Raw genomic sequence first — 22156 nt, 5'->3', positions numbered from 1 at the left:
GGTTTTAAACGCCTGGCTTAGAGAATGCTTGAAAGGCGCTTTTTTCACAATTTGCGGGGAAGAGCCCTGCCTTTTGAAATGAAATGCTATGTGATCAGGTGCAGACAGAGGCTTAGGAACAACTATTGCGTCTAAGTAACGCAGCTACTTCCTAATTTTCTGGAGATGGTATGTTTTTTTTATAGAGGAAAAATACTATATATAATATCCAATAATCCAATAATCTCAGATGGTAATAAATACTGAGATTATTAATGGCACTTTGTATATTGGTTATATTATAATACGTTATGGCGTTTGTTTAGGACAGTAACATCCAGGAGGACATATTCATCATTAACGGACTGATTTCATCTACTGCCAATATGAGTACAGGTAGTCTCGTCTTACAACCACAATTGAGACCAACATTTCCATTGTTAAGCAAGTTGGCTGCTATGTAAGGCACATCCAATTTTAGGACGTTTCTTTCCATGCTTTCACTGCAATTGTTAAGTGAATCATACAGTTGTTAAGTAACTCTACCTTCCCACCAGGAGTGAGTTCTAAAAAATTTGATTGATTGATTCGATTTATATGCCACCCTTCTCCGGAGACTCAGGGCGGCTTACAATGCATTAAGCTTTTACTACTGGTTCTGTGGGTGTGGTTTATTTTGTGGGCGTGGCTTGATGGTCATGTGACAATTCTTTAGGATTTACCAGAGGTACTGGTCTACCTGGCTTTTAACTGCTTGCAGAGCTGTACGGGTCTACCCATTTATTTTTGCAGGCACTGGTCTACCCATGTATTTTTGCAGGCAGTGGTCTACCCATTTGTTTTTGCAGGCACTGGTCTACTCATTTGTTTTTGGAGGCACCTGTCTACCACCAAACTGCCTTTTACCACTGATCAGCTGTAGGGCGGCCCTTTGAAGCCCTGTGGCAAGAGTTTAAACAGTTTTTTTCCTTATAGCCCATCAGCTGGGACTCAGGAGGCAGCAACAGATTGGGGGTGGGGCCAAATAAAAGGTAAGAATAACGGGGGGGCAGAACCGGTTTGGTGACATCATATCGTCACCGCTACCGGCTCGGTGGAACCGGGCAGAACCGGGAGGAACCCACCACTGCTTCCCACCCCCCCACCCCCCTTAATTTTGCTTCTCCGGAGTTGTCTTTGAAGATCACAAATGGGGATCGCATGACTGCAAACATTGTAAATACATGCTGGTTGCCAATGTCCAAATTTTGATCATGTGACTGGGGATGCCGCAATAGTCATAAGTCACTTTTTCAATATTGTAACTTTGAATGCTCACTAAGAGTGGTTGCATGTTGAGACCTACCTATAAAAGGGAAAAAAAAACATTTTCTTCCTGGCAGTTTCAGTCAGTCTGATATTCTAAATTTGGTAAGACCTAGTTATGTAATGGGCAGAATGAAGAACCTTTTTGGAACAGAAGGAAGAGAGACTACTGAGACCACAGTCAGATACAGGTAGTTCTTGGTTTAAGTCCATGGTAACAACTGAAAGCTATGGTAATTCTGAAAACATGGACATATGACTACTCCTGGAAGTTCAAACCATTACAGCATCCCCCTGCGACCCGGGTGCCTGGCTTACAATTACTATGTGCAGGGTGCTACAGTTATAATTGCCACTGGTGACCTTCCCTTCCAGCTTCCCACAAGCAAAGTCAATGGAAAAACCAGCACAGAAGGTTGCAAGTCACTCCAGTAAATTGCTCCTGCCTTCAAGCATGTGGTCTCTTGTCTGGAGGCAGTCTCTACTGGTACTCACAGGCCTCTTCCAACTCGTGTGACCTATGCCAGCCCTCTGATCCATGCACGGCCTGCACTCAGCCTCCCAAACTCTCCCTCTTCCATATGTCCATCCCACAGCATTCCTGCAGTGGGAATCCTGCAGCTTCCTGCTAAATGACCCACCCACGTCTTGGAGTTGCAACAGCAACTGGGACAGCCAGATTTGCTGTCACTAAGCAAAACAGTCATGTGATTTCATACTTCACAACATTGCTTAGCCACAGCAATCTTGGTCCCAATTACCATGGTTACCAGAGAATTACCTGTAAAAGAAGCCAGAAGTCAGGCAGAACTGCAATCCAAGTAAACATCCAGACAAAACCTTGCTTAATTTTCATGGAACATGGAGAGAAGGGAGAAGCATATTCAAATGTGCAATGTTACTCTAAGCTTTTTAATAAAAGTAATATTGGCATGCACTGCTTTTCTAATCTGATCTACCTTGAAGGGCTGACAAGTTTCCATGTTTGGAGTCACCCACCACTCGCCCCAAGAACACATCTGGCACTGTGTAATTGTAGCCACATTCCTTTTATTTCTCCACCTAACTTGGCTGAAAAACTTTTGAAGTTGAAAGTTGTATTATTTTGTAAAATTTAAGATTTACTTCTTGTGGCTTGCATGGCTACTGTTGGATTTTTAATAAGCACAATTGGTATATAATGCCTGAGGGTATGTGGTGAGGTAATTTCTATTTAGAATCTTCTCATTTCAACACATTCCGGAAGACCAGCTGTGTTGGTTTATTTGAATAAAGAAGCTGATGGCAGTTTGAAGACCAACATATTCTATGACAAAACCTAAATTCATGTGTTAAGATGGTCACAGTATATTAAGATGTAAGTGATGATGTTCGAACATCATTTTCGAAGAGGACCTTGACATCTAACGGGTTGTGGGCTGTCCACGGTGTGTCCGCAGGTGGCTGGTAAGGCCTATACGGGCACAGAATGTTCTGCCACATATCGGGCAGACGTGTGGGCACCATTGTTGCAGCATTTGCAGCTCTGGTTTTGCGGAGTTCTTGCTTCTCTTGTGCTAAAGATGTAAGTAAGTAATGGATGGCTACACAAATACATCCAACCACAAACAGAACAAAAAAAAAAAGATGACAAAATTGACTTGTTTGATTAGGAAAAGTCAATAACTACATTTGTTAGGGACTGGAAACCTTTCACCTTTTTGCTAAAAATGGAAAAAACTGAGGCATGTAATCTTAGATAGGATAAAATATATGTTAAATACCTTTATAACTGCTGTAAAAAAGATCAAAAGCCTTCCTTCCCTCCCTCCCTTCCCTTCCTCTCTTTTTCTTTTATTTACTTATTACTTTTATTTATTTATATTTCCTATTTCTTAACCTCCCATCTTCCTCGGAGGAACTCTGAGCAGTGTACAATATAATCAATATATAACAATGTATAAAATTAATATTAAAATCAGAATTAATTTAAGTTTTAAATGTTTAAAAATTATAAAAATATAATAAAAATTCAAAAGGTGAAAAATTCCAAGATGGGATAGTTACCGATGTTAATATAAGCGGGGAGAGGGGTTGTTCACAGAGCCAGCCAGCCCCACATTCGTGAGGGACTCTGTGTCCCCCACGCAAGGCTGCATAGTCAAGTTTTGACCACTTTGCAAAAGGCCAAGAGATTGGGGGCTGAATGCAGTGTTCCACATTGCAGGAGCAGCAGCAAAGAAGCCCTTCTTCCTAGACCCTGCCAGCCAAAGTTCTTTTGATTACCGGGTCTGCAGTATATCTTCCCTGCTAGAATGAGTGGGAGGGCTGATGTGATGGGATGAAGCTGATTCCATAGGTTGTCTGGTCCTATGCTGTGCAGGGCTATATAGGTGATGACCAATACCTTGAATTGGACTTGAGAAGCAAACTGGCACTTAGTGCAGTTCTCAGAGCAAAGCCCTCCTTTGGGCACCCAGAATGGCTCATGCAACCCCATTCTGCATCAGCTGAAGCTTCCAGATAATTTTCAAGAGTAGCCCCATGTAGAGCACATTGCAATAGTCTAATCAGCAGATAACCACAGCGTGAGTGATAACGGAGAGTCTTTATCCAGGAAGGGGATGACTGGTGCACAACGTACAATTAGGCAAAGGCTCTCCTAGCCATAGCTGCCACTTGCTGTTTTGAGCAGGAGCCATGAATCCAAGAGAATCCCCAAGTTAACACTGGGTCTGTCTCGGTTTACTGCAACCCCATCCAGGACCAAAGATGATAAACTACTGGATACAGAGGGGCCCTGTTGAAGTCTCTTGTTCCTGATTCAGACCCCAGCAGCCTCCAGGCACTGTGATAGGACATCCACTGCATCATTCACTTCACCTGTGACTGAATACCTGGGTCCCATCAGTGTATTGGTGTGAATGATCTCACCCAGTGGTTTCATGTAGAAGTTAAAACAGGAGCGGAGAGAGCATTGAGCCCTGTGGGACCCAAGAGAGGTCATGAGCTGAACCTCTCGCTCCCCATTAAAACTGATTGGGACCAGCCTCAGAAGAAGTTGAACCAGTACAAAATTGTGCTGCCCACGCCCAACTCCCAAAAGGATATCATGGCTGATGGTATCAAAAGCCGCTGAGAGGTCAAAGAAGAGCAAGGATGGATGCACCACCTCCATTCCATTCATGCCGCAGATCATCCAGGAGTGTGACCAATGAAGTTTCAGGTCCTTATCTATAGCCTGAAACCGGACTGAAAAGGGTCCAGATATTCTGTTTTCTCCAGAGTCCTCTGGAATTGCAACTTTTTCAACCACCTTTCCTAGAAAGAGAAGGTGGGAGACTTGACAAAAATTGTCCCGCATGGGTCCAGCAATAGTAGGGAGTAGGGAGTAGGGAGCAAACCAGCATCCTCCAACAAGGATGAATTTACCATCACTGTAACCCACCCATCTACTTTACTTTTCTTTCCTCTTTTCTTTAACTTGGTACTGTTCTGTAAAAACACTTTTTAACAAAAATTAGTTTTTTAAAAAAGGATAAAGAATAAAGAAAGTTAGCTCCCCAATCAAGAGTAATGAAATCAGCTTTCCATTGTAAAAAACACATGGCAATTGAGATTACAAGTGGAAAATCAGCTATTTCCTTAGCAACAATTACATTCTGTGGTAATGGTCCAAGAATCTATCAAGGTATCTATGAATAAATGATTTATATTGTTAAAAATTGGAAATTGTCATCTACATATAGCCCACCCCCTTTTTATACCCTTGGTAGTTGAAAATGAGTTCTTAAAAATTATTTATGATAGAAGTAATAATGATCTAGAAACATTTACTGGATTTATAGAAATCTAAACAGACCTACATGGATTAGGTAATTGCCAGGTTTGGGTTCAAAATCTGAAATCTTTTCTCAGCAATAATGGTATTTTTTAGATATATTCCCTTCCCAAAGGCTGATGTTCTGAGATGGGAAGTAAATACTTATTCTGATAAACACTTATTTTGTTGAAATAGCAGGAAGATAGCAGCTCAGTTGTGGGTCATCGAACAAGGCGCAAGTGAGAATTCACATATGATAAACTCTGAAATATGGTTTATAAACTATAATTGTTAATTTTAACTATGTTAAAACTGCAAACAATATTAATGCTTGGCAAGATTTCTGCACCCATTCTCTGATGGTAGGGACAAGGTTTATCATGCTCAAAAGTTTTCTATTCAGATCAAACATGACAACAACTGAGTAGCTTATCAGCTAATACTGGATCAAATTAAGATATACATAACGGAATTTATACAATCTCGTAGGTTCTTTTTCTTTAAGAGAAAGTGCATCGATGAGGTTCAAGTCAAGTCTCTACCCAGCTTCAAATTTCTTGTATATTTTTTTCATTTAAAACATTGAGTGTAGATGTATTATTGCAGTGATTACTATATATTACAAATTTTACAATGCATGCCTATAATGAAATTGATTCTCTTGAAAGATATCTGCTTAAGTAGAATATTCTAAATAACAATTTTATTTTTATATTAAATCCTGTCAACCAAGATTCGGGTTTTTTAAAAATCTTCATATTCTGGTTAACTTGTTGCATACAGAGATTTTGAATGATAACCTGTTTATCTTACACAAAGTATACTATTCCTCTTCTTAAAAAAATAACAGATTTAAGAAATCAGAGCAAGCATGTTCATTTGCGATTTTTCTTTTGGAAATTTAATATTGAAATCATTTATTGGCATCTTCATTGTAGCACATTCTTCAAAGAGATTCTCAGGATCTCAGCTGGTGAAACTACCACATTTTGTTCTTGCTAGTTAAACATGCTGTGCAAATTCAGTGGATGATATGCATGAATTACTAGAAGATTATCCTAATAATGAACTTCTTTGCAAATCCATAGGTACACGAACTGGAAATATTCTAATTATATAGCTTGGGCTTCTCACCACGGAAAAGTACTATCAGATGTAAGGGATGGCTTAAAAATAGTACTGATGTTTAATTTCTTGAATTATGTGTAAATATTCTATAATCAGAGAAATACCCTAAGCTATTTTTAACCGTTACAGAGTTATCACAGCAGGGTATTCTTGGGTCAATCAGAAAATACGAAAGAAAGAAAAACTGCAGGCCAAAATGGTGCTCATGCTAAGAAAAAGGCAATTCATGTTTAGTTCCAAATCAAGCAAAACAATCAGAAATAGATTTCCTAGAAAAAGGTATGTACATTTTTTTTTTGCAAGGCTCAGCCAAGTTTTTTTTTTTTTAAAAAAAAGAAACACATAATATAGGCACTGAATTCAAAAATTAAAATTTTGACCTTTAAATCTATGCATTGTACAAGCACAGACACTTTATTTTAACAGCACATCTTTTGGTGATTTATGTTGGTGTGAGTGTTTATGAAGTAAATGAGAAATTCGCATGTTTTTAAAATGGATATGAAAAAAAGCCATTTATGCCTTTCACTGTAAATAAGCCAGAACAGCTTCACACTGCAAAAGGGTCACATATTGAAAGTCAAACGAAGCCTACAAACATACATTAAAAAAGAAAGGACAAGGTATATAGAACATGCTGACAAACTAAAATTCAGTTTCAACCCTGTTCCTTATAAATGTCACCCTGCCAAACATTCGTATATATTACAAGTAGACTCCAGATAGAGATTTGCATCCATTGACAGTAAGGCTTTCAAGATATATGAAGTTTTATAGCATTTGTATTTTAAGGATTTAGGGCAAATACATGGTTTTTCTACTAAATAAAAAGTTATTAGTACTTAAAAGGTTCAAAAATATATCAAGTGATTTTTTTTACATAAATAAATTATATTGATTTTGGATTTAACAGCTGAAAAAATCCTCTTTGCTTCCATTGGAGGCAAAGCTGAACAAAATGTTAGTCAAACAGAGATAGCAGCACTTCTAAGAAATCTGTCAATAGCCATACAGTATCTGTCCTATACAGCTGTATTAAGTAGGGTCTATAATATTATCCAATTGTTCTGCAACAGTGTAACCAAATTATGTAATTTGTTGATATTGATTCCAACCCAATAGTATAAATTCACTGCAACATGCAGTCTTATTTTAATTTATGGGTAACAGACTTCTTTGAGATGCTAAATTTAACATGTACATACTTTAAAATCCCAAATGTATAAAAGACAATGAAAAAAGCATCATAAATAAATAATGCAAACTGAAATAGTTATGTCAAAAACATTTGGACCACCTGATAAATTAGCAAACGGTAAAAGGAAAAAAAAAATACAGTAAATTGTGACAAACCAAGTGTGAAACTGAATACTAGCATACACTCCCAAGCCCCTTTAAATGGTCTGCCATTTAAACATCGCATCACATTGTTTTTCAAGTCTCAAATCACGAGCTATAAATTAGAACAAGCCCAAGTGAAAGAAAAGTGACACAGGAGTAGGAGTAAAGATAACTATGTAAGAACTGCTTTTGGATGCAATTCAACATTAAAAATTGGCATATGTGTTTAAACAGTTTCATTTAAAATACAAAACGTATATGTGGAGATGCTGGGTAATATCATTTAAGAGTGCAAGGGCTCAAGAGGAATGGAAAGAAATAGCAAAAATGTTTCACAGTCTGATAAAGAAATGAAGGATAAAGCCAAGTTATGAAACTTTGACAATCCCTGCTAAAGGCCAACTATAATGGAAAAATCCATTCCACAGCTTTTAAAAAATCAGTTTTCAAAGTTTTCACGAAGAAAGAAAAAAAATGATAAAACTTGGGTCCAGTCCCCACTTAAGAAAATTTCATTGCTTTCTTCTTCCCTGGGGGAAAAATGCCAAGTGCCTTTGTGAGAAATGAGTAGTACAAAGTTGAAAAAATAATTGGTAGTTATTATAACCCTCTTCATGCCACTGTATTTTTTTTTTAATAAAGGTAAGTTGTGCATAAATTTCTCAGCAGGAGCTGAAATGGGCTTGGTATCTAAAGAAAAAAAACTGAAATGCATCTTAAACATAAAACAAGATTTTCTTTTAGAAATATAAAAGTTAAGTAATCTTTCCCCTTACAGCAGTTTGTTTCCAAAACTTTGTAGTGTGAATAGGAAGAAATTATATATCTACTATTAATGCCTTAAAAAAAGAAATGAATATATGCATTTCAATCATTAGTTATATACTTCTGTCTATACTACTATTCTAGTAAACATGATAAAATAGGGAAATACTTTAAATCAAAAAATACACATTAGCACTTACTATAGCTGTGCTTTTTACTCCAAAATACAAGATTTGTTTTTTTTTTTTAATTCAGTGTCATTGTAAAAACATCAACCTTTTCCTGTGTTCTTCTGTGTTTTCTCTAAAAGAAGCACTTTCTTTTACCAGATTTTTTTTCTTTTACACAAGCAAGCAGTTTTGGGAATGACCACATACTTACTTACTATTATTTGGAAGAAGGGAGGGATGACCAGTTTTAGAGATGATCGGATACTTTACTATTGTTTGAAAGAAGGGAAGGGTGAATAGTGGACAAATCAACCAAAATTCCGTTCCTCCCACACTGTTAGAACACTGCTTATTTCTACGGCAAGACCTTGCAACTATTAAAATGTCACCATAGTTTTCTTACCAGGAATTAGGTAGATAATATTACTTACAGAAACACAGTTTTTATGAAGGTGACGTGGGGACAAAGAGCAATAACAAATATTTATGGGATGAGAAACAAGCCACAATATTTTTTTCAGGGGAAAAAAAAACAAAAAAAATCTAATTGATATCTTTAATTTCTTTTAACTCCTCCTCTTCTGCTGGTACATCACGTTCATGCTCCATTGACACATATGGTATTTGTTCTGTACAATTTTGCATGTTAGCATGTTCCTTGTCAGATAGTGAGAGCATTTCTGGTTCCACATTTGCTAATTCCCCTTTAGTTTTCTTTTTTTTTCTTTTCTGACTTTCTAGGCTTGTTGCCTCCGAGTGTCTGGTTTGTTGAAGACCTGGCAAGGCCATACCAATACCAGGAGAAAGAAACATTGAGGGATATATCAGTCCAGATGACATTCCAGGAATAAGAAATGGGTTAAAGGCTACAGGACTACTGGTTGTTATTGCAGATTCTGACTGATCAGAAAATGAATTAGGACTCAATTTGTCTTCAGAAACAGTTTCTATTTTTGAACCTTGGGTATTCTGTTTGTCTTCAGTTTCATTTTCTGAATGTGTTGTACCACTTTTAGTTGTGCTTGCTAATGAAGTTGGAGCAGTTGAAGTACAAGTAGTAGCTATTGATGGATTAAGAAGTCCTCCAACACCAAACATCTGTGGCACAGCAGCCATGCCTGGTAACATCATTGGCAACATACTCAGAGTACTTTTGACATCCTCACCAGCAGGTACTGCTGCGAATCCAGCAGGAAAGCCAACCAGTCCAGCCAAAGGAATACCTTGCATGTTTCTCATACTCTGAAGTCCTACTAAATCCATTCCAGCTATAAGTCCATTCATGAATAACGGTCCCATTCCAGACGAAGCATCTGCTCCTATTCCCGGAGCTTTAAAGAGTTCACTTCTTGGCCTTCTTCCTCTTCGTCGAGGTCCAACATCTCGGAGTACAGGCTCAGTGAGAATACGATGAAACTTGGTTTCAGGTAAAAAACCCTGAGAATGGAAAAGAAAACACAATTTCCACAAGTTACTGCTAAGGATAATGAAACTCTGAGGTTAACAAGGATCTTAGCTGTATTTCCTAAAGAAATAAATTCTCAAATATCATTCTGTGTTATTCAAAATTATGGACAATGCAGAGACTTTCATAAAGACAAAACTATTTGCATAGAAATCTGATCCTTGATTTTGTAGGTTAAGCTATGTATTCATTTAAAAGTTGTCAATTTCCCCTAAAATAGTGCAATTTTTAACACATGTGAAGTGGTATTGGATTAGGAAAGCAATCCTTCTAATCCAGGATTCTTTCACACAATGGTCAATGGCATGCATACCTACTCAGAGCTGCCCCACTGAGTTAAACAGAATTTATTTCTAAGTAAGTGGATTTGGAACTTCAGACTCAACTATTTTATTGTAGATTATACTCAATAATACTGGAATGTTATTCATTCTGTCTCTTACCCACTCATTTCAAGAAGAATCTAAATCTTTTAAAAATGTTGTATTCTTATTGAAAATTAGCAAAAAATATTATTGCAGTCAACATAAAACTCTGAGATTACTTTGGAGATGCATTAAGGATGAAACCCTGAATAGAAGGAATCATATGAATCATAGAATACCTTCTCAATGAAATCCAAAGAATTTAGTAGGAAAAAAAATAATTAAGTTATTACTTGATATTTTGGCTGACTGTTCATACAAATGAAACATCAGTGCAAAAAGGCAATTCGACGGGTTATTGAGCTATGTGTCTAAATAAAAATGATAGACTTATACATAAGGCCATCCACAATATATTTGCATTTTGGCTTAACATGCTGTATGAAACCAAGTATTGTATTATGATTTGTGGCTTAACATAATGTGTAAACTCAGCGGTGCCTTATTCAAATGATCGGTGGTTAAAATAAATGTGACTTAAGTCAATCTGTCAACTTTGCCATACAGTATATCTCATATTTAACTATACCTCAGAGATATCATTAAAATAGTATTACAGTTGCATATATTAGAAACTCTTCTACTTGTCGATGAAAATAGAAGGGTAGGGAAAAGAAGATAAAACAAAAAATGTTTATTAACTCTTCGAAGTTACCACTGTGCTGAAAAAAGTGACTCACAACTGGTCTTTGCACTTAATACCATCAGTGTCCCTGTGGCCACATGATCACAATTGAGGCCCTTGGCAACCGGCATGTTATTTATAGTGGTTGCAGTATCCTGGGATCATATATTCACTATTTGCAAGCTTCCAAGTTGGCTTCCGACAATTCAGTCAGTGAATTCGCTTAATGACCACAGTGTTTCACTTAATGATTGCAGCAAAAAATAGGCTGAAGTCATGTGATGAGTCATTTAATGACTGCACTGCTTAGCGGTGGAAAGTTCCTATCCCAATTGTGGTCATAAATTGAGGAATATCTGTAATGGCACAGATTTTCTCAAATGTTTTTACTTACTGAAAGCTTAACTATGTCAGACCAGTCTGCTGCAACAGCATACTCCATATTTGCATCAAGCCACCTTGGTAACTCCTTCAAAGCTGGTGCCATGGCTCCCCCTAACTGCAAAACACAGGGAAAGAGTGACCTCTTTTGCATACAACTTCTAAGCCACACAATTAAGCATTTAACTATTTAGCTCTCCACTTATTTTACAACTGATCGTTTCTTGTCTTTTTAACAATGAAATATTCGTTTATTTTATGCTGTTAATACCTTATACAAGAAAATAAATATCTACTTTCCTAGCTTACTCTGTACTAATGAATGCCACAATGTGGGAAGACCCTTCAGACAGAAAGAAGAAACATAGTTGATACAGTATTTTAAACAAATATTCTTACAGAGGAGGAGCAACAAATATTTGTTCTTCCTCAGGAAACTTTAGAGAGGCAGAAATATAAAAATCCTAATCGTGTCCAGGAGGCAGCTTAAAACTAAAAGTAAACTTTTACAAAAAAATTCTAGAGCTCGCTATTCTTAACCCAATTGCTCTACGAAGAATTTTCTACCTTTATTTTACTGGGAAGGAACCTAGTGATATAAATCAAATACAGTAAATATTATGTATTTACTAACCAATATGAACTCAACAATGTGATGAGAAGATTGCCAGGCGATAGAGACAAAATTCAAGATGATAGAAGCTAGCTTATATGTGCTTTCCTAAAACTACAGCATGAGAATAGTAGTATAAATCTCCACCTAATGCTTGTGTCTCTTTAATTCCTACAATGGAGAAAACACTTTAATGCTGCCTATTTTCTCAGTCAACAAATTTAATCAGCAAATAATTATAGCTTGCTATATAATACAGCTAACTAAACTTTCCAGATTTTAATAATCAATTTTCTGAATTGATACAGTTCCAAAATGTTTTTTTTTAAATATCAGATTATCCTTCCTTAGCAGTTCCCAACTTCAGAAATAAAGGGGTCTATAGTTTTAAACACCAGGCCAAGGTTTTTATGAGAAGCATATCTACTTGGAGACACTTATACTTAAATTATTCCAGTGCTACTCCTTTCGCATATGCAGTTCAAATGCATAAAGCGTAGGACAGGATTGTAATGAAGAAATAAAGGATAAATCTTCGAATTTTCACTTCCTTCCCTAAAAGGAAATAGACGGATAAAGACTCAGATCAAATTTCCAGATTGTGGACTGACTGACTGACTGACTGATTGATTGATTGATTGATTTGTCAGAGTGCGTACAGTATGTCATTTTGAGACAATCCAGGAGCAAAATACAAAGGTTTGTCTTTCAAATAGTGGTTTATCTACAAGGAATATATACATACATGTACTAGGCAAAGTGAGGCAATCAATCATCAACTATAGCACGAAAGCACACACGGGGAGAGAGAATGCCTTGACAGGGCCTCTCTTATATATACAACCTCTTAAAGTGATAAGTTAAATAACCCTGCTGATTCAGTCTCATTGCATCACCATTTCAGTATTACAGCATTACAACATTACAGTAACTGGTCAGCTATTAAATCATCATTACCCTGACATGATTGGAATAGTATGATGTGAAATAAAGGCAGAAAAAGCTCTACTGGCTCAAGCCAAAGATTACATTATTTGTAAGAATATTTCCACTTACCCTCCGCCCTGTGCCCTTGTGCACCACAGGCACCCGTTCCTCTCCAGTAAGAGAATTTATGTCTAGCTTGCTAGGATCTTTACAACGCTGCCTTCTCTGTTTAGGCTTTTCTATAAAATTCTGAAAGGAAAAGAAAGAGTAAATATGAGTGAATCCCAAACAATACTGCAATCCCAAACAGCACTGGAACACAAAGCTTGCACTTACTGTGCCAAAGCCAGGGATTTCGAGAGTGTAATCAGACTGCTGTCTCAACCAATCCAGAAGACTCTTGTTTGGAACAATCTTATCTGTCTGGACATTAGTAGCTGGAGCTGTCTGTTGACTTGAGGTAGTTATAACTGGCCCATCTGAATTAGAATTACTTGTTATGTTCTGACCTTCATCTTCCTGAATAGCGTAAGGAGGAGAAACAGAAAAAAAGGCAGGCTTCAGATATAAATTCTAATATTTTACATATGTATATATGTAGATTTTTACTGCATAAATTACAATTGCTTGTAAGGAAAGAGACATTTAATATTTCAAATTTCATGTTTATCATTATTTAATCTGGGTTAATGACTGACACAGAAACTTTCAGAAATTAGCTCTTCTCTGGCTTCAATTTAAGTATTATTATTTGATCCCACTGAAGCCCCAGCAAGTATTAGGATCCCCGACTGTTCTTAGATTTATTCTATTACTTGCTCTTAATGCGATAAGACACATTTTAAAAATATTGAATTGCTTTAATGCTTTTGTTGGATTTAATACCTAAAGGAAGAAATCTACAGACTAGGGATATGCTGCATTAAGATAGCAGTAGCAGCTGAAAAAAAAATTGTCTGGGGAAGATGGGAAGAAGATAGATACACACCTTTCCTCGTATCTGGAAGCATATGTTATTCTTGGCTACACTGGAATCTATCAAGATACTGAGAATGAAGGACCTTTCATATGTAAGGGATGGCCAAAAGATTTACTACATGTTACTAATGCTATGTGTTGCTTGTCAATAATTGGGTTAGACTTTTTCATCAAAGCAACAAGGAATAGTACTTTTGAACTCTTCGATTAATTTGTCTGAGTTGTTTTGCTTATAATAAAACTTTCCAGTCTTTTAAAAGATTTAATATCATATCACATTACAATAATGCAGTATATGATTGTTTTCTTTGTGTTAACTACTAATTATATCTGACATAGCCTTCTGTTTTGGATATGTGGCTATTGTGATGATCAGAAAGTATATTGAAAGAGGAGAAAATAATCCACACGGTTCAGATACAAGACTAAATCCATCAAAGCTAAGCCTCTAGAACCTTTTGCCAGGTAAACTTGGCAAAAAAATCAGAAGTTCACGTCTGATTAGCAGCAGCTAATAACAACGTATGGCTTTTAATAAAATACGTTAGAGAAGATGCCACCAGACTTTTTCTGATTTTTTTGACAACATACACTTAACACAGCTGTCCTCCTACAGAAAAGCCTGGGAAATTCAAACTTCAAGTAACTAATCAAAAGCAGGCAACTTCCACTTCCTCAGGTGAGTTCCTAAAAGAAAGGAGTCCCACTCTATTAAGTTTTGTTCTTTCGCCTTCATTCCAGGAAGAGATGCCTCAGTTAAGTAAGAAATATCATCCAACCTGCAGGATTGGAGAATTGGAAGGAAATCGCCATTTAGAAAAAAATGGAGCTAGATGCAAATTAGGCTCAGCTCAAAATATTGTATCATGGATTAATGCAGTATGAAATCTAAAATTTGTTACTACCGGTTCTGTGGACATGGCTTGGTGGCGGGAGGGGGGGCGGGTAATGTGACTGGGTGAAGAGGTTGTAAAAAAATGCTTTCAAAAGGCTCTGAGGATCTTAGCTGAGTTGCCTGATCAGCAGAGGCTTTTTTTCTTTCAAATGCCTCTGACGATCCAATCTGAGTTGCCTGATCAGCAGAGGCTTGGCAACTCAGCTTGGATCATCAGAGGCATTTAAAAGAAAAAAAGCCTCTGCCGATCAGGCAACTCAGCTGGGATCCTCAGAGCCTTTTAAAAGCATTTTTTCTATAACCTCTGAGGAAGTTGTAGAAAAAATACTTTTAAAAGCCTTTGAGGATCCCAGCTGAGCCGCGCGATCATCAGAGGCTTTTTTTTTTACTTTTAAAAGCATTTTTTCGGCCAAAGAGGTTGTAGAAAAAATGCTTTTAAAAGTAAAAAAAAAAGCCTCTGATGATTGTGCAGCTCAGCTGGGTGGGGGGGGGGGGCAGGGATTTTTGCTACCGGTTCTCTGAACCACCCGCCTCCATCACTACTGGATCAAGCGATCCGAACCGGGAGCATTTCACCCCTGGATTAATGTGAGCTGTTTCCCTGTATCTTAATCTTATTTTGGACTGAGAATGTGTCTAGATATAGGGATTTAGATCTGGAGATTAGCTGTGAATTAAAGCAGGATTCTGAGCAGGATGAGATTTTACGTTTCTCCATTGTCCTAAATTCTCATTTAGGTGCTTAACCTTGATCTATACAACCGCATCTTCTGAAAACACTAGTCTCATCCTTATCAGGATGATAAGCTTACATTTCAGCCACTCTACTAGCCACAAAAAAGAAAGAAAGCTGGAAGCAGAACAAATGTTTCTAATTTTATTTCTCTCAAATTTTATAGAGTAGTTTTCTCTGTAAAGAGAGAGAGGTGACAGTGGCCAAAAGTGCCGTGCCCACATCCGGGATTGTGAAAGAGTGCAACAGTAGGGATTACGGGACAGGGGCTTGAGATCTTTGATTCAGGAAGCCAGAAGGGTTTAGTTGTTTACCGTGATGGATTTTTTAGAACTATTGCTAGTGAGCTTCCCTTTCTGCTGAGTCTAGGTCTCCAAAGCAGCTTTCAACAATTGTAGTTAGAAGATCTCCGAAGGCTGTAACAAGTGCCCACTGGGAGTTTGGTCCATTGTCCAAAGAAAAGTGAAAACAAATGAGTATGGGGATTTGTACTCACGGGCAGCCCTGTCTGGAGGCTTCTCTCCTTCAAAAGTATCAGGTCAATCCCTTCCACATTTTTTCTCCTACCCCGTCGTCTTCTGATAGCAGCATCATCTCTTCGTAAGCTTCCATTGACAATCTGCCCCGTGACAGGATGAATAAGCCCGGCTTGAAGGATTCCAGACAAGTCCATGCCAAGGGAGCCCTGCAGAGCATTCACTGTCCCTAACTTAGGTATATTTGTGCTCATTGAAAATGGAGTGCTGCTTGCTGAAGTTCCATCTGGCACTCTTGAGAGATCTACTGCATCCCGCCAGCCATTTAATACAGCTGAAGGATGAGAGTGGGATGCCACAAGCTGATCAAGACTCCGGTGCTTGGCATCTCTCTCCATTTCAAATTCATATGATTGCCGGTGCTTGGATTCATCTTTGACAAAGGTGGGAGCCAGAAAAGTTTCCTGTGATTAAAACCAGAGCCAAAAAGGTAACTTTTTATGATCAGTGGTATACAAAATGTACAGCTGCAGAATCTATAGCACTCCTTTACAAAAGGGATGCCTCCATGCCCGTAACAGTTAGAAAAGTTGACTTCTGCTCCTCCATCATTCCCTCCTTTACTGAAAATATTAAGAAAATTGTCTTGAAGAAAGTAACAATCTCTCTTAGAGTGGTAGTGTCACATTTAAATGTAATTTAAATTAAAAACAGAATTAATAAATCTTCATCTTATATTTTCCCAACATATTCAGGGAACTCCCATACAATTTTTTTCTATAAACATCAAAGAGATGCAACCTCCCACTAAGGAGTTATATCACTAACTGGATATTTGGACCACTAATAATAATAAATAAATAATGTAAATGAGATCTCTCTGGGAGCCCACATTAATGGTCTTCATTGTCTGCCACATAACCTTGATACACCAAATATATCAGCACATAGTAAGTACAACGAAACAGGAAATATGCAATAGGTTTCTATATAAGAACAGAAGTCTGAAATATGATACAAATAACTTTTAATAGAATGGATACCTTTGGAAGTTGTGTCGCTAACACTCCATTGCTGAAACTGGATTCAGAGACTTCTGGTTCAGTATAGCCACTCCTATTGCAAGTACTGCTGACTAAGGCAGGAGTGGGCATCATATATGGTATGTCAAAAGATTGACTGGAAGAAGGCCACTTTCCCTTTAAGATTGCGTGACAGATGTTGTCAATACGGTTAATGATCACTCGATCCTGCCAAAGAATAGATATTCTTTGTTTAGTTGTATATGTTCGCATACTCTCATAATACTTGGGGAAACTAAAATTAGTGAACAAATTCAACCTAGGACTCTTTTTTGAATAGGAGGTTGAGAGATTGATTAGGCTGTGTATTTACTATTCTGTTTATCAAGAATATTATCATGCTCCAGGCCTGGGAATGCAGACACATAGAATTTTTTTGTTTTTTGTTTAGTTACTCTTATGAATACAGTACATACCATATCAAGAATTTATGCATTGAATCTCTGAGAGATTGCACATTAAAAAAAAGTATGAGATTATTAGTTTATGTATATAAAGTATGTCAACAACACCTATTTCTCCAACGTGATATTCTCTGGAATTGCATTTTAGGAGGAGGGAATCAAGATGGGGAGACAAATAAAAGAAAAGATGGTAGATACTATGAAGGAAGGTTGCCACAGAATATTACTGATTGAATGGCCAATGATGAAATGAGATCAACATTTCTGTTTTTTTTTAAATAATATCTGCTTTAAAATATATTTTTTTCAAAGGAAAAATGGTCCAACCTTTATAAATATGTAAAGCAGGAAACTAGTACTACATACGTTCACAAAGGAAAGGAGCTGTGATCTTGACTGTTTGACCCCCTCCAAAGGATGATTATGCCATTAGAATCACACATACAAAACATTTTCTACTCTGCATATTAAAACACACAAATACCTATAGAAAGTAAAGTTCATGTATATCAAAACACAGCATAACATAAGTAGCGTGGCAGAAGAATGTTCAGTTTACAGAAATTAATCAGAGCTACATAGAAAACATTGTTAGTTTCTTATTAATTGGCACCTTCCTGTATGAAGTACAGAAATAAAGAAAACTTTATTATGATTTCTGCAGCTTAGAATGATCTGTGAATCCAGGTAACAAGACAATCCTCAGATGGCTGAAGGCTCATTAAAATAAGTCCTCTTTTCTAATGAGAAGGACACAATTTTTTCCCTTGATTTATCTTCTTTAGAGTATGCTCTAAAGATATACCCAGCAAACCATATAATTCCAGATATTGTTGACGTGAAAAAAAAATCTTGAGAAGATATGGGAAGTTCTCACTCTCAGTTCTCACTGAACATTGCTCTAAATCCTTTATTTATGCATACTGAAACTACAAAGTTACCTTAGGCCACTCTGAGAAAGAGTAGAGTGTCTTCTCCTGTAAAAGTTGAGCTATGGTAGGCGCACGAACATCATGAAGTTCATCACTCTCAGGAACAGCAAATGCAGAGCTCTTACTTTCATCTTCAGAAAACTTCTCAAAGCCATCTAGAATTAAAAAAAAAAAGTAGACTTGAAACTACTACATTGATGACTCTCAACAAATGACTGAAATAAAAGATACTTAGATGTCAGTTGCAGTATTCACTGTTTCGGAGCTTTCTTCACTCCTAAAATAGCACTTAGACATATACCATTTCATAGTGTTTTACAGCTCTCTCTAAGCAGTTTATCTGGGTCCTCATTTTACTAACCTCAGGAGGATGGAAGTCTGAGTCAAATGGTAGTGCTGTTATGCAGAAAAATGGCTAACATGGATTAGAACTTGAAATATAAAACAAACAGTAAAGACTATAATAAACTACAATTCTGAAATATTCCTGAAGAAACTAAAATATTCATTAATAATTTACTGTGCTCTTCAAACATGACAACAGATTTCAGACACTGCAATTAATAGCTAACTGAAAAACTAAACACTCAAATGTCACACAGCAAAAAACCTTCTTTGGAGGAATGGGAAAAATAATTCCTCCCAGTTGATGTCAGAGAGTGGTAGACAATTATAAGAATCACCTACTTGAGCCTGTTTCTGCCAAAGGGGCAATAAGATGTAGAGCTGAAGGCATAACTATTATTATTAAACAATAACATTATTAAACTTGTATGCCACCCAATTTTAATCATCTCTGGGTGGCTCATAGCAATCAAAGAAAGTACAATAAAATTTAAAGAAAAAGATTTAAAAAATGGCAAGTACAAAAGACCAGATAAAATAAAGTGAGGGGTCCCACTTTTTTTCACCAATAGCTTGGGTGAAGACCCAGGGCTTCAAGAACTTGTTCCAGAGGACAAGTGCTACTATAGAAAAGGTGTATTTCTTGTGGCCCCAATAGATAACTGTTTAATTGAAGGTACCCAAAGTGTGCCAACTTTGCAGAATTAAACCAGTCGGGCAGAAGATATGGGAGAAGTCCCTAAAGGAGCCAGGCTCCATACCATGTAAGGCTTTGTCCTTACTTACTTTTAATACATAAGGAACTGGCTTATCTGTTAATTTTTTGTTGAATATAGAATTGCAGTCATTTTTTCATATTTTTCCCAATTACATCTTTATATTTTGTTTGAATGATGATTAAAATGTTAAAAAAAGAAAAACCTTACATAGGTTGCACTGACTTTTTCACGATTGCTTTAAGTAGTATCCTAGAGAGTTACAATTAATTAGCAATCACATTTTTTAAAATGGAGTAGAAAACTCCTTTTACTAATCTCTATTTTTCTGTTTTATATCATTTTAATTAACAATAAATGGGAAGCTGTGATGCCTCAAAGTGTCAAGCTGTAGCATCATCCTTACTGATATGAACATTTCTAGCCCAACATATGCCCAAATTGAAAAATGTAAAGAATTGAAATATTTCTTCATAATAAACTACCTTGATTTTGACTTATTCCATCCCTCTTGTCTAGATCTTGGTGCTCACACTCTTCTTCTTCTCTCTTTATTTCACTCTCATAAAGAGATTGAGTAACAGGACTATCTCTCTTCTCCTCAGAATCATCTCCCCAGAGGTCTCCTTCCATGCAAACCGGGTGTGACTTAAGGAGTTCCACTTGAATTGCTGAAGCCTGGCTTCCTGCAGAGTGATGGTAGTGGTGGTGACAGGTCTGAATCTCCTGCAAGACTGGAGTGTGCTCCTCAAGGCTTTCATACTCCGCTTGATCATCCTCACCCATTCCTGGCTCACTATCACATTTGGATGCTGCCAGCTCACTTGAGACTGATTCAACTAGGACCTTATTCCTTTCTTCCATTAATGCATCCAGAGTGGTGAGAATACATGAACTGTGTTTCTGTTCCTCCTGTGTGCTACATTTGGCTTCTCCTCTATCTTTCCCAATGTCAGTTACTGTTTCCAGATGATCTTCCTCTTCCTCTTCCTCCTCCTCCTCCTCTTCCTCTTCACTATGGCTTTGACTCTGCATTAATTTCTCCTCCAAACTCTTTTCATGCAATAAGCCCATCAATCTCTTCTCAGGTTGTACTTTGATATCAAAATTACGAAGACTTGGACCATAGACCCCTATGCTCAGAACACTCTCCACACCATCTCTTTCAAATGGAACTGCTTTTGGGCTAATATACTGATTTTCCATATGCTGAAGGGCATTACAAGTTTCCTGAGCAAAACTCTCAAGAGGCTTTGCCTCCTTCTCTGAAAGGTCCTGTCCTATATTTTGACCTTCCAACTGATCACTGCCAAACTGCAAATGATCCAAGTAGGTGGACTCTCGTATGGTCTCAGCATCACAACTAGAGAGGTCTTCATCCCCATCTGTTTTGCCCTCTGCGGCTTTGGTAGCATTGCTGCTGATGTCTGTGCAACTAGGACTGTCACGAGCAAAAGAACTGTGTTCACTGTTGCAGGCCTTTTCATCATACATCATGCATGACAAAGAGTCAGGCAAAGAACTCTCATCATAGTTAGCGGAAATCATACTTCGGACCTTAGACATGAAATTTTCACAGCTGCCATCCTGAGAGGTGTTTTCTGCCTGCAAAAGATCATTCCCTGAGTTCATTAGCTTAGCACAGTTTTCTGTTTCTGCCTCTGCTGATGCCTGCTTTCTATCTGCTTGACTATACAAAGGCGAGTAATATAGTTTAGAATTTGCTTGGTGATGACAGCATAAGTGTTCTTCTCCAAGGACCCCTGTCCTTTTATTCTGAGCATAATTTCTGTAGGCATCCAGAAACGACAACTGTGGATCATTCATTATGTAATAGTCTGTGCGATTCAGTCCGTGCTTTGCTGTACCAATTAGCAGGTCCCGATCATGTTTGCCACATTCCCACCACACAGGGAGGTATAGGCTTGGGCGGCAAAGTTTGAGCCTTTCATGTAACTGTGGACACCGCAACACTTGCTCACGGATCTTCCGCAAGAGTTCAATTCGATACAGCGTCCTTGCAGCACGTTCCTCTGTGATGGGTTCCACATAAATATTGGGATCTGTTGGGCCTACACAAATAGAATATAAAAGAACAATAGATAAAACCAGAACCTATGAGAGAGTAAGAGGGAGGGAGGGAGGGAAGGAGGGAGGGAGAGAGATGCTATAGAAGAATAGTTTTAAATTAAATCAAAATGAAATAAATTTTCTGTGTCAGGATATCTAATAATTGATAATGACTCTAGTGTTCAAAGCTATAATTTAAGATGAAAGTGAGGGAAAAAAAGTTAAGAAAAAGGAAGATGGCTTATAGCCTGGGATGCCCAGCTACATATATTGGGGCCATTACAGTTCACACCAGCTTAGACAAAGAGAGGACTAACATCTGTTATGAGTTGTTTTGGAATAGTTCTGCCATGTGAAATCACTCAAGCCCCTATATATAAACAAAAGCTTTCATAATTGACAGATATTCACTCTTCTAAGAGCACTATATCTGGAGATCTCCTCTTATTTTATTTCCACGACAACAACTCTGTAAAGCAGGTCATACTGAGAAAAAGTGACCATTCCAGAAGTGAGTTTCCTTGACTGAGAGTGGGCCCGAATCCTAGTCTCTTCAATCTTAGCCTCCTTCGTCATTTCAAGGCCTCTCTTAGTAATAA

The 22156-nt window shown here is 37.5% G+C and overlaps 1 protein-coding gene across 1 annotated transcript in view; it reads right to left on the bottom strand.

Moving 5' to 3' along the window:
• Nucleotides 1-8545: 8545 nt before the first annotated feature.
• CHD6 (chromodomain helicase DNA binding protein 6) overlaps nt 8546-22156 on the bottom strand; it is a 151013-nt gene continuing 137402 nt past the window's right edge. The window contains exons 33-39 of the mRNA XM_070941645.1: nt 19973-21559; nt 18436-18581; nt 17052-17258; nt 16029-16472; nt 13263-13445; nt 13056-13175; nt 8546-9927 (exon numbers count right to left, since the gene is read on the bottom strand). Of these exons, the coding sequence (XP_070797746.1) occupies nt 9034-9927; nt 13056-13175; nt 13263-13445; nt 16029-16472; nt 17052-17258; nt 18436-18581; nt 19973-21559 (3581 nt within the window). The 3' untranslated portion in view covers nt 8546-9033. The remainder of the gene's footprint in view (nt 9928-13055; nt 13176-13262; nt 13446-16028; nt 16473-17051; nt 17259-18435; nt 18582-19972; nt 21560-22156) is intronic.

The sequence above is a fragment of the Pituophis catenifer genome, unplaced genomic scaffold (assembly GCF_029215685.1).
Source record: "Pituophis catenifer annectens isolate HBS135680 unplaced genomic scaffold, rPitCat1.0.hap2 SCAF_3, whole genome shotgun sequence".
NCBI lineage: Eukaryota > Metazoa > Chordata > Lepidosauria > Squamata > Colubridae > Pituophis > Pituophis catenifer.
This window is presented reverse-complemented; position numbering and strand designations above follow the sequence as displayed.